Genomic DNA, 13085 nt, shown 5'->3' on the forward strand with positions numbered 1-13085 from the left:
TACCCAGGCCCAATCCCTCACCTGCAGATGGCACTAAAGAAGGGAAAACCAAGGAGGGGTCTGCCCAGTTCATTCTTTCTAAAAATGTTTGCATTTCTTCTGCTTCTAGACCCTGTCTTGAATCATCAAGATCTCCAGCTAGATGAGTCAGCTTAGCAGGGGTGTGGAGATGACAATGTGGGGGCTGGCCCGTAAGGTTGTCAGGTGTGGGGGACGGTTTTCAGATGAGAAGAGATGAGTTGGAGTAAGGAGCATGTGGTCCTCCAACCACTCATTCACTGGGGACCTGCCTGAATCTCTTATCTTGGGCTCCTCATGGTATCACTAAGACAGAAACTTCAAAATGTACTTTCTATAAACGTCTTACTACAAAATGATTTGAAACATAACAAATATAAGAAAGAAGAGTGTCATGAAGCCTATATTGGGTCATTCGGCATCAAGAACTCCAAAAGTAATCTCTTAGTCTCACAGGCTGTCATAGACCGGAGTCTATCAACATCAAGGTGGTGGACAATTGAGTTCCCAGTGAAGACATTCTTGATTGCATCAGGTCTTTCTCTTCTTGCTATGTTCTCACATGTGGTGCGGGAAGGGAAGGAGGAAGAGGGAGAACAAGAGAGAAAAAGAGGGAGAGGCTAATCCCATCATGAGGGACCACCATCAAAACCCCATGTCAACTTGTGTACCTCCAAAAGGCCCTACTTCCTACTATCATCACATCGGGAGTCAAGGGTGGACACAATGCAATCCATAGCAGCTATGCAGATCTGTTGTTAAATCAAGACAGACCCTCATTTAATTCCCCCTTTTACTCTTTATTCCTTTTTTTTTTTTTGAAGTATTTTAGCGACCAGAATAACTTTTCACAAAATGTACATAATGAGTATTTGGGGTTCAATGATAGGATGTGAAAAAAATGCTCTTTTGTTCCCAATAAAATTAACATCTAATATCCAGTCCATGTGCAAATTTCCCTGATTCTCAACAAGCAGACGCCTTTTCACAGTTTATTGGAAGAATGTACTCACATGTTGCATTTGATTGTTCTCCTTAAGACTAAATAACTGTTTCTCTGCCAATTTTAATGCCATTTATTTGTTCAGAAACTGGAGGAAGCAGGGTGGTTTGTCTTACAGAATGTCCCACTATTGGGTTTAGAGCAGGAGTCCACAATACCAGCACAGTGGGCCAGGACCAGTACCAGTCCTTGGTCTATTAGGAACCAGACGTCCGCAGCAGGAGGTGAGCTGCAGGCCAATGAGTAAGGCTTCATCTGTATTATAGCTGCTCCCCATCACTCTCCCATCACTCTCTCATCAGCCCCAGAAGGGACAGTCTAGCTTGTTTTCCTGGAACTGTTTACAGTTACATAACATATGCTTAATAGAAACAAAAATAGCATAAATATTGATGATTATTTTCCTTTCTCAGCACTCAGAATGGTGAGTTGGTGCCCTAGCAATCTGTCACAGTGACAAATTAGAGGTTGCCTATTAACATTTGGACACATTAGGTCAGCTTAAAATTAAATATTAAAAAACTAAATCATGGGATCCAGCCCCATCCTTCACGGCAAAGAGAAGGAGAAAATGTGGAAGCGGTGACGGATTTCTTCATCTTAGCCTCTGAAATCACTGTGGATGGTGACTGTAGCCAACAAATCAGATATCTCCTTCTTGGCAGGAAAGCTATGACAAACATAAACAGTGTGTTGAGAAGCAGAAACATCATTCCGTTAAACAAACTAGTAGATTTTGGCCTTTTCATTTGGATTCCTAAACTTTCTGTCCAGGCCCCACTGGTCTTTGAGGTCCCTCAGGTTTCTGGTCCTTCAAGATTCCCAAGATTATTTTGTGCATTTCTTTACCCATTCCTGAAATCAGCCATCTCTTTAAGAATCCATGGATTGTCTGATGGGAGATGTATTTAGAAGCTACAGACCTCAGAATAATCACTGTTATCAAGTTGTCATTGCTTCTAAGCTTTACAGTGGTCAGAGTAGGATGTATACGTTTTCCTTAAAAAGTAAAATAAAAAGGAATATATTTAGTTGGTACAAACTCATGCTTTCAGTTCAAGATTTGAGACAGTAGTGTTTTAATTTAACTTCTTTATGTTATGTGTGAACCTCTTTTTCTAGCCACTGAAAGGCTTACTTCAAAACATTAGTTTTAATTATTGACTTGCTTTTACCTGTTAACATACATACGATACTGTCACAATAACAGAAGCAATATCAGGACAATAAGTTGTTGAATATAGTTTCAGATTTCTTTCCTAATTTTCTTTTGGTTTTCTTTGGTTTTGTGTTGGATGGGCAGTATTTTTGTTTGTCCTTAGAAGATATTCCACTCTGAATGTAGAGTCGTAATTCTGGATTTTAAAGCCAGTTAAGTAATGTGTTGTTATGGGAAGCTAGTCACCAACTTGATGCAATTAGATTTATTAATCTTTGTTCTCAGGTTGTTCAGTTCAGTTCAGTCGCTCAGTCTTGTCCGTATCTTTTCAAGGCCATGGACTGCAACATGTCAGTCTTCCCTATCCATCACCAACTCCCGGAGCTTGCTCAAGCTCATGTCCATCCAACTGGTGATGCCATCCAACCATCTCATCCTCTGTCTTCCCTTCCTCCTCCTGCCTTCAATCTTTCTTAACATCAAGGTCTTTTCCAATGAGTCACTTCCTCCCATCAGATAGCCAAATAATTGGAGCTTCAGCTTCAGCATCAGTCCTTCCAGTGAATATTCAGGACTGATTTCCTTTAGGATGAACTGGTTTGATCTCGTTGCAGTCCAAGGGACTCTCAAGAGTCTTCTCCAATGCCATAGTTCAAAGGGCGTATGTGTGTGTCATTTGTCAGTGATGTCACATTCTCCTTGTTGGGATTTAGCCACCAAAACTGAATTTAAACAATATGCAAAAATGAGGGTTGGACACAGTGCCCCATCTATGCACACCTGGCAACGAGGAGGGTCTCCTGTTGTATTCAAGGGTCAGGCTTGGATAGATTTCATGCAAGAATAGGCCCTGGGAATCCTGGATGAGTCATTAAACACGATTGTCTTTACTTTGGCTGCCACAGTTGTTTTGTCTTCTTTGATTGGTAAGACATTTCAAAATTATTATTTTTTTTTTGTATATTTGGTTTGGCAGACATAAATATTCAAACTTCTGACTTCTCTTGAAAACATGGCCAAGTGATCTGCTTTCCAGCAAGGTTGAAATGGAGAAAAGGCTGCTCCCAGTAATAAGGCTTGTGCTGCCCAGGGTCCAACATGGCCACCTAGTCCTAGTATCATTTCTCTTGACTCCTGGGGCCATGAGATTGTGAGAACTAGACTGCTAACTTGCGTAAGATAAAGACTACTTTTGTCTTGATCAACTTTGACTTTGAAGCCTTTAGCCCAGAACCAAGCACACAGTTCTTCCTTGTACATTTGTTGGATGATTTAAAATATCTTGAGGATGCATGTGACATTTATTCCAATACTGAAACCTTACAAGTAAGGTCCCTGATCTCTGCCATTAGACCTACTATCTAAAGCCAGTTGTATGTCCCTGGGCTGTCCCTGAAGTCTTCACTTTGCCATTTGACAATTTATCCTCCTAGCAATCTCCTCTCCAACATAGACAGCAATGCATATCTCATGAAGTGGCTAGGAAGATGACATGAAACCAAGAATGTCGAGCATTGCCCCTACTATCCATTTTCACGATGTTCTTAGCAGTTTTTTCTCCAAGTAGGCAAGGTTCTCCATCTTCTTAGATGCCCATGCAGATCAGTTTGATTTTCCAGCCAAGCTTTACGGAAGAGATTACAGTATAATTCTCTGTATTCTGAGAAGCTTCAAAGTCCACTCGCCAAGGACAACGACAGAGGTAAAGATTTTATCAAGAGCTTCGTGTTTTTTTCAGATCTATTAGTGTCCTAAAGGGGAAAACTAGGGCATGTCAGAGCATATATAACTAGGGGCTCCCGGTCACCACTACATGCTAAGAACTTGAACTTCCCTGAGGACTTGGAGCCAGGAAAGAAGCATGAAGTGGCTTGTGCTCCTTGGGCTGGTGGCCTTCTCAGAGTGCATAGTCATGTAAGTATGGGGGCTGTAAGCCGCATCATATTCCTTTCTCGGATGTTTCTTTTCATGATTATTCTTCAAACCATCAGGTTTAGAAGGGAATGGAATATTTCCCTGATAGTTTTAAAGTTCAACTCTTACATATTGATAAGTATCTTGTTATAGGAACTGTGGGTCCCAAGGGTGTTTGTGTAGATTTGCATGGTTGCACAACTCTTGGGGTCCAGTCATCTCATGACCTATTGAGAATGGATCTCCTTGCAATTGTTCAGTGCACAGTGAATGCAGATGTAGGTGTGGTCCTGTCGAATAGCACTTTTCTATGTTCTATTCAACATGTCCTCTTTGTTCTCTCTCTACTTCAGTGTGTGTATGTCTATGTCTGCATCTCTGTATCACGATCATTTATGTCTCCATCTCTTTGGAAGTCTCTGTGAGTGTATTTCTCTCTGTGTTGTTTTCTTTTAATTTTTCATTTGACTCATCCTTCCTTCTTGAGCCTCTGAATTTCCCTAACTTGTTCCCCATCTCCTGGATTCTTCTTTGAACTCTCTCTTCTCTTTCAACTTGGAGAAAGATTGGGAGAGCTACTTATACACTGTTTTACATCTGACAAACAGTGTGACCACAGCCAACTCACAAACCTCTTGCATTTCAAATTCCTCCCGTGAAAAAGAGGATAACCGTCTCCCTTCTACCTCCTTCCCTGAGCTCCTGTTGGCAGGATACAGTGGAATGGCAAAGGCAATGTCAATGGCTTTCATTGTTGAGGCTTCCTATTTATTATTTATCCATCACTTCACTTATCCCCAAAATATTCTATCTGGAGAGTCTGAATTGATACATTCCACCATTTCACTGAGGGAAAGACTGAGACCCCACGTTGTCATACAGATTACCCAAGATTACAGAACACAACCTGTATTCAAACCTGTCTTTCCCATGATATATGCATAAAATTCTGATAATAAGGCGACTCACAGAAATGATTGGAAAATACACAGGGCCATTACAATGACAGTTATACCTTAACACTGACAGCTAATTGTAGCTTTTTCTTTGTTTTCTTTGTCAAATGCTGGATGAAAGAATACCTCTAACGAAAGTGAAGACTCTCAGTGAAAAACACATGCTGAACAATTTCCTGAAACAACATGCTTACAGACTGTACCAAATTTCTTCTCCTGGCTCAAATATAATTATTCACCCCTTGAGGAACATCATGGAAGTGAGTGTTTGGGGGATGGTGCTCCACAGCGCTCCCTGGTGCTCTAGCCTAGCACTGGGGCTCATCTGGTGATGCCATATGGCATGTTGGAGCTGGGGCTCCTGCAGGAGGCAGAAACACTGGGCAACAGGAGCCTCACCTAGAGTAGAAGGCACTCTCTTCCTCAACTCTTGGTCTTGGTGACTGGGCCCAGCAATGACCAGGTGGCAGGTAAACATCCATTTCTGTGTCAAAGATGTGTCATTAGTTTGAGGGTGATTGTTCCTTCTGAACTAAGTGAGTCATTCAGTTACAGATGAAGAGTGAACCATCTCTGATCGAAAGGTAGAACCAACTGCAAAGCAATTGTGAATCCCCAGTCAGAAGAATTTAGTTTCCACAGATGCAGGAACCACAGCAGGAAAACGTTACTGAACCCATATTCCCTGGAAGGCCATAAGAATCTAACACTGTGGTTACTGTTTTTAGATTAGAAAAAGGGCTTATTTTGTCTTCAAGAATCTCCATGTCAGCCAGAGAGATAGGGAAAGAGTAAGTGCATGTCAAATAAAAGGGTCACTTGTGTGGTGTTGATTGGATGTAGTCTGAGTTTGGAGGGAGTGGCTGGGGTTGATCAAGAAGGACCTGCTGGAGAAGGGGGTGCGGAGGTTGGGTTTGAAGAGCCTGGAGAGCTTCTCAAATGAAGGCACCAGGACTTCCCTGGGTGTCCAGTGGTCCTGGAGTTCCAGTGGTTATGCCTCTGTGCTTCCAACGCAGGAGGTACCATTTCAACACCTGGTCATATAGTCAATATCCTGCATACCTTGTAGCACAGAAGAAAAATATCAAATGCAGGCACCTCTGTGATCAAAGACTGTGAGCTGCACAGTGGTTCGAAAGTGATCTCAAGAGATATGTGACACCAGAGGGAGGCATCTGTGTGGGAATAGAGGGGAGCCAGTTCTGCACTAACCCACTCCCTTCTTTTCCCTGTAGATGCTCTATGTGGGTAACATCACCATTGGAACACCACCTCAGGAATTCCGGGTTATCTTTGACACAGGCTCATCTGAGTTGTGGGTGCCCTCCCTCTTTTGCCCCAGTCCAGCCTGTTGTGAGTATAGACACCTGGTTCCCAGACGATCTTTCATTTGCCCTGCTGCCCTGTTTTCCACCCTTGGCACCTGATGACACTCATCTCTTGTGTCTGCAGCTACAAATGTTAGGTTCAGACATTACAAGTCTTCCACATTCCGGCCTACCCAAAAGACCTTCAGCATCACCTATGGATCTGGAATGATAAAGGGATTTCTTGCTTATGACACCATTCGGGTAACGTGTAAACAGAAGATGAGTCAGGGCTGGCTATGGGGTGACCACTGCTTGCAAAAGCGATGCAGGATCATCTGCCAGGAACCTTCCTAGCCTAACTCCCATAGATGTTGGCCACCTTACCCACAGGATCCTGTCCCTGGGAAAGCAGTGCACAAGGTGACACATGAGCAAACAGATTAGCTAACCCAGAGAGTGGCCTGGGGTGAGGACTTGCAGTTCCTCTTCCCATGAACAGCTCAAGGTTCATTTTGCTGAAAGTGAGAAGAGGGGGAAAAAAGAACCCACTTTTATATTCTCGGATTGTTCCAGGCACTTTCAGGTAATAACTGGTTTAACCCCGCAACAACCCCACACAGCAGTTACGCTGATCAACTCATGAGACATATGAGGAAACTGAGGGGCAGACAGCAAGGGCCTTGCTGAGGTCACACATGTGGTAAGCGGTGGAGCTGGACTCTCTATTCAGGACTGCAGTTGCTGTGGGGTGTTTGGGGACAGGATAAAACTGATCTGCGGGCCCTGGGGTCAGTCAAGTGCTTCAGGTATCCAGACTGGGAAACTGGAGGCCTGAGATGTCAGGGGGCCTGATAAATGAGTTTCACTCTAGAGGACCCTTGAGGGTGTAATAAACCCATGGCCTGCTTCCTCCAAAGTACTTGAGTAGTTCCCCTCTCTCTTTTTCTCTCTCATACACACTCATACAAATACACACTTATCCCCAAAAGTGAATTCCGTAGGCAGTAATTTCATACAACCTTGCAAGCAAGATTGTATTTTCGGCTTCTGTCTTCCTGGACAGATGCAGAACCCACAGTACATTACAGAGAATGCAGTCCATTTCTGTGATTAGGTCACAGTGATGCCAAAGAGAAGGCTATCTTGCTCTTGACTCATTTTGTCCACAAGGCGGCACCAATGGGTCCTGGCTCGACTCTTGGTTTCCCCACCTGTACAGGAGCCACGAGGCCAATTTGACTCACTCAGGTGGTGTTTTTCAGAGGGGCAGATGTTTTAAAATCCACAGCCTCTCACAAAAGGAACCCAAATTACCCTCCCAGCTTGGTCTAACCGTCTGATGTCCACCAAAGACACAGCTCAGCCTCAATTCTTCTCTGAGGATCTAATGACAATGCATCCTAGACCAGTCCTAGCCCCACTTCATGTATCTGTAAGTGGGAACACTCTTCTCTCCCACAGATTGGGGACCTTGTAAGTACTGATCAGCAATTCGGTCTAAGCGTGGAAGAATACGGGTTTGAGGATATACCTGTTGATGGCGTCTTGGGCTTGAAGTACCCCAACATATCCTTCACTGGAGCCATCCCCATCTTTGACAACCTGAAGAAACAAGGTGCCATTTCTGAGCCTGTCTTTGCCTTCTACTTGAGCAAGTAAGTCTGAGCTGGAGAATCCTTTTCTCCAAATTAGCTGTAATGTGCTTTCAGTTGCATGAAAATTACAGAACACTTAATAAAGAAGTATCCTGTGAGAGAATGTAACCCATGATAACTATGCCCCAGGGCCCTATGTGGCTTCACCACTTGCTTTTATAAATAACGCTTTATTGGAACACAACCGTGCTCCTGGGCTCAAGACCAGTAACTTGGTCTAGAGGGGTGAGTGAGGAGGAAGGCTAATGGAAGGCAACAAGAAATAAGTTGGAGGTAAAGGCAATAGGATTTACTTATGAATTTGATAAGGAAGGAAGGAGAAGGATGGTGGATATTGTTCCTTCCTCATTAGCATTTCACTGGTAACCCAGGACTGCTTACCAATTTGCAGGAGCTAGTGAAAAATGAAAGAGTGGGACACAAAACAAAAGCGTGGGACCCCTTGTTCAGGAACTATTAGGAATTTCTAAACAGAGAGAGCAGAAGTGGGGGGCCCTTCTGAGTGTGGGGGTGTTTGGACAGTAGAGGTCACAGGCCAGAGGAGCCAAATCTGGGTGACCTGAACCCAAAGCCTTTGCACTACCAGGCCTTGATTTTTCTGAAAAATGACAAGCTAGACAAGGGGAAATCCAAAACGTTTCAGCACCCTGTCCTCTGAGGGCATCTGAGCATTCAGGTAGCAGGAGGTCCAGGGCCTATTCAGAAGATGTATTGGGTAGAGCCCAGTCAGGAGACTGAATTTCTAACCTCCTCTGTGTCACTCATTAGCCAGTAACCTACCTCTGTCTGGTTCTCAATCACTCCTAGCCTCGATTTCAGCATCTGTAAATGGGGACATTATTAGGGCCTTGATGGGTGGACAAGCACAGCTCTCAGACAGTGCTGTTGTTACTGTCCTCCAAAGAGCCCCTCCTCTCTTCTCTTTACACATGCAGGGGGAAGGGCAGTGTGGTGATGTTTGGTGGGGTGGACAAAGCCTACTACCAGGGAGAGCTCAACTGGATACCATTGACCCAAGCGGGTGACTGGCGTATAAACATGGACCGGTAAGCCCCTCCCTCTGAGGGTCAGCCCAAGCGATGTTCCACATATGTACACGGAAACAAGCAGACACACACAAATGAATTCTCAGACACATAGACATATACACCACCCACAACGACACAGACAGACACAGAGAAACATGGAAACACACAATCAGACACATATAAACATACACAGAGACACATATAAACATGCATAGCTAGTCAGAGACACACAAGCACACACAGAGACACATACAAACACATATACAAAAGAACACACAAGCACATAGATACACAAACAACCCATGGGGTCATAATCCCCAGACCTCCTAATCAGGGCTCTTACCAGGGTCCTAAAATGGTCTGTAGAGTTCTGTGCAACTGAGAGAGGGCTGCACCCACTGCCCTTTGAGGTGGGGAGCATGGTTAGAGGACTCTGTGGTGTGTGGTGAACAGAGGATCAGGGAGAATTTCACCAGCCAAACATAGTTATAAGATGACCAACTGTCCACGGCTACCTGGGACCAAGGAAGTTCTCAGTACAGATAAATGTCAGTTTAAAAACAGGGAAAGTCCTGGGAAAATGGGGAAAACTGGTCTCCTTAGGGAGAAGGTACCCAGCAGTGGAGAGAGGTTGACTGCAGTCTTAAGATGTGAAAGCAGCTAAGAAAAAAGACACCTCACGTACCTGGGCACACAGTGGGGCAGGGACTATAACTGAGAGAATCAGGAAGGTGGGATCCAGGAGTGACCTGAGGACAAGAGGCAATAATTGATAGGATTCTGTGTGATACCCTCAGATAAAAGCTGACCTGGCCTTTGGAGTTTCTGTAGGCTAGTCATGTATTTCCTGGCCAGGGTCTCAGGTCTGAGCTGGTGGTAGGAGCAGTGCTGGGAGACACCCTCTCCCAGAGTAGCCCCCTCTCCCACCACTGTGAGAATCTGCTGCCCCTGCAAATCTGCATCTTCACTCTGCGGTTGATCCATTATTTATTCCCTACCAGATACAGCTCTCTGGATGTTTCTCATTCATTATTTTTACTGTCTTCATTCACTCATTCAACAGACAAGCATTGTGCATCCACTGTGTGCCAGACACTTTAGGGAGGCAATGAGAATAAAACTCGCCCTCACATCTAGGAAGGCAGATATACATAAAATTACTCACCCATATAGTGAATTGTCACTTTGGTACATGCTAGACATGAGAAGAGTCTACAGAAAGTGACCAAGAAAGGAGACTGATCAATACCAGGGAAAAGACTTTCCAGAAACCGTGACAATTAGGCTGGAATCTGGAAGATGAGAAGAAATTTGCTAGTCAAAGGGGAGGGGGCTCTTCTAGGAAGGAAGACCAGATTGTCTCAAGGTGCAAAAGAGTCTGATATATTCAAGTACTGCATTCAAGGATGTCAAGAAAAGTGTCGTGTCGCAAGCAAAGGAAAAGAGGGCAAGAGACAAAGGGCTGTTTAGGAGACAGTTGGGAAGAGGGCAGCTCTGGGGAGACTCAGAGTGACCTGATGCCCTCTCTGTCCCAATGTTTCTCAGCATCTCCATGAAAAGAAAGATTATTGCTTGTACTGGTGGCTGTGAAGCCCTTGTGGACACTGGAACATCACTGATCCTTGGCCCAAGAAGACTGGTCAATAACATCCAGAAGCTCATCGGGGCCAGGCAAAAGGGTTCCGAGGTGAAGGGTCATGCCTCAGGGTCACTCCTAGTCTCCCCACACAACAAGGATCTCCAGGGCCAACCTCTCTCCCTCTGTCTCTAACAGCACTACGTTTCATGTTTTGCGGTCAATACTCTGCCCTCTCTTATCTTCACCATCAACGGCATCAACTACCCAGTGCCAGCTCGAGCCTACATCCTCAAGGTGAGGGGACAACCCTGAGGTTTGGTTCTCAAATAGGAACTTGCAGGAACCCTTGGGCTGCTCCTGCTCCTCTGCAGGCCATGTCACACCACTGCAGATAATGCTGAGTGTTTGACCTCCTGTGGCTGGGCCAGAGCTTCCCACAAGACCAACCACTTGAAAGTAAAAGGCTGTCTGGGATATTGATAATCCTGAAATAAATGTGGAGAGGCCACAGCATGCTGGCATGGTGGGAGTCACAAGGAGAGGGGAACACTAAGGTCCTCAGTGCTCAAAGAGCTTCAGTTCAAGCTGAACCCGCATGTGCAAGAACCCGGAAAGTCAGCTCTAGCTGTCCCTGAAATAGATCATGTGACAAGGAGATTGGCTTGGGATAGTCCCAGTGTGATGTACCACCATAAGGATTAAAGGTCTCCCTTCCCTTCTCACAGCTTTCTTGGTTTGGATGATAAATTACATGGTTACCCTAGTTCTCAGCTGCATCTTCCCCTTGCTCTGGCCAGGTGCCCCCTTTGTGAGTTGGGGTTCAGGGCCCCTCTGTGGGGAGGTTGGATGCTAAGGTGAAGAAAGGGTGCACAGTAATTGCTCAGCCCTGGCACAGGGTGGAGGCTTCATGTCAGCTCCCTGTGGGAGTTCAGAGCAGGCTGATGGGCTCAAAGAAGGCTTTGAGGAAGTGACAGAATTTCAGGAATTCTAAAACCACGAACTCATGGAGCCATATGGGGGATTGCTTGGTTCTAGGCAAAACTGCACTGGATTCCATGCAAATGGCATTCCAAGATGGTCTGCATTGGGGCACTGGGGACCTACTAGGGGTCATGAGGGCTACGGAATGACTGGTGGGGATGGGGAACGAGAGTACATTACCCAATTAAGCCTGGAGTGGTCAAAGAGGGTGAATGTGGGCCGAAGGAGGCTTCCCAGAGCTCCTCAGTTAAGTCTTCAAGAACGTGTTGTGGGCACTGCTGTATTTAAGATGGACAACCAACAAGGAGTTACTGTGTTGCACTGGGAACTCTGCTCAGTTATATGACAGCCTGGATAGGAGGGGTATCTCTGGGACGAGGATACATGGATACATACTGTTGAGTCCCTTTACTGTCCACCTGAAACTCATAATATTGTTAATCAGCTATACTTCAATACAAAATAAAGGTTTTAAATAAAGTATGGATTGTGGGGACACAGGAGGAGAACCAGCATTCTCTGCAGAGAAAACAAGGAGCAGGAGTCAGAGGAAAGAAACAGGGAGTGAGGAGAACTATGGGCACTCTTGTTCTTTTCTAAAAATTGTATTGAAGTGAGGCTGATCTTCAGTGTTGCCTTAAGTTCTGCTGTACAGCAATGTGACTCAGTTATCATATAAAAATATACATTTGTTTTCTTATTCTTTTTCATGCAGTTTATCACTGGATATTGAATATACTTCCTTACGCTCTACAGCAGAACTTTGTTGTTTATCATTCCTCTGCATCCTCGACTCCCAGTCCTCCCCTCCCCACACTCTTCCTCATGGCAACTGCATGTCTTGGCCCTTTTGGTTTTGGATGAACTCTCACATCCCCTGCTGCTGAGGAACCCCTTGATACTTACCAAAGAGGGAAATAAAATTAAGAATTGTGCTGGGTCTGGATACTGGAGAGAGTTGAAGGTAAGGGCTCATGCTGACTGGTGTGTGTTTCTGACTTCTCCAGGATTATAGAGGCCACTGCTATACCACCTTTAAAGAGAACACAGAGAGTACAGCTACAGAGACCTGGATCCTGGGTGACGTCTTCCTGAGGCTGTATTTCTCGGTCTTTGATAGAGGAAATGACAGGATTGGACTGGCACAGGCAGTGTAAATGCTTGGAGTGGCTCAGGATTCAGTAAGGCCGCTCCTAACACACACTCACTCACACTTAGGGCACTACTTCCCAGGATGCTGGTGAACTGTATTTGGTGGTCTACAAATCCCAGTCTCAGTAAATAATAAAGGGTTTCACTCTTAATAGTGCTGATACAAATGGGTGCCTGTGTTTGTGTCTGGGAGGTGAACAATGATCGGGAAAGATCTAAAACAAAGTATGAATCACAGTTGAGAGAAGACAACTCCACCTGGCTTCACAGAAAGGGGAGACTCATTGAAATAATTCTGGGAATCCAGGACACAAGAATCAGAGCAAATAC

The 13085-nt window shown here is 44.9% G+C and overlaps 1 protein-coding gene across 1 annotated transcript; it reads left to right on the forward strand.

Moving 5' to 3' along the window:
- Positions 1 to 3993: 3993 nt before the first annotated feature.
- LOC145523099 (pregnancy-associated glycoprotein 1-like) lies at positions 3994 to 12760 on the forward strand. Its single transcript, XM_081532888.1, is given in 10 exon segments — positions 3994 to 4094; positions 5172 to 5310; positions 6286 to 6403; positions 6503 to 6621; positions 7822 to 8015; positions 8276 to 8288; positions 8958 to 9061; positions 10589 to 10730; positions 10818 to 10916; positions 12611 to 12760. Coding segments are annotated over 10 exon segments (1179 nt in total).
- The last annotated feature ends 325 nt before the right edge of the window (positions 12761 to 13085 follow it).

This window comes from Giraffa tippelskirchi, chromosome 10, assembly GCF_054371585.1.
Source record: "Giraffa tippelskirchi isolate mGirTip1 chromosome 10, T2T-mGirTip1v1.2.pri, whole genome shotgun sequence".
NCBI classification, from domain to species: domain Eukaryota; kingdom Metazoa; phylum Chordata; class Mammalia; order Artiodactyla; family Giraffidae; genus Giraffa; species Giraffa tippelskirchi.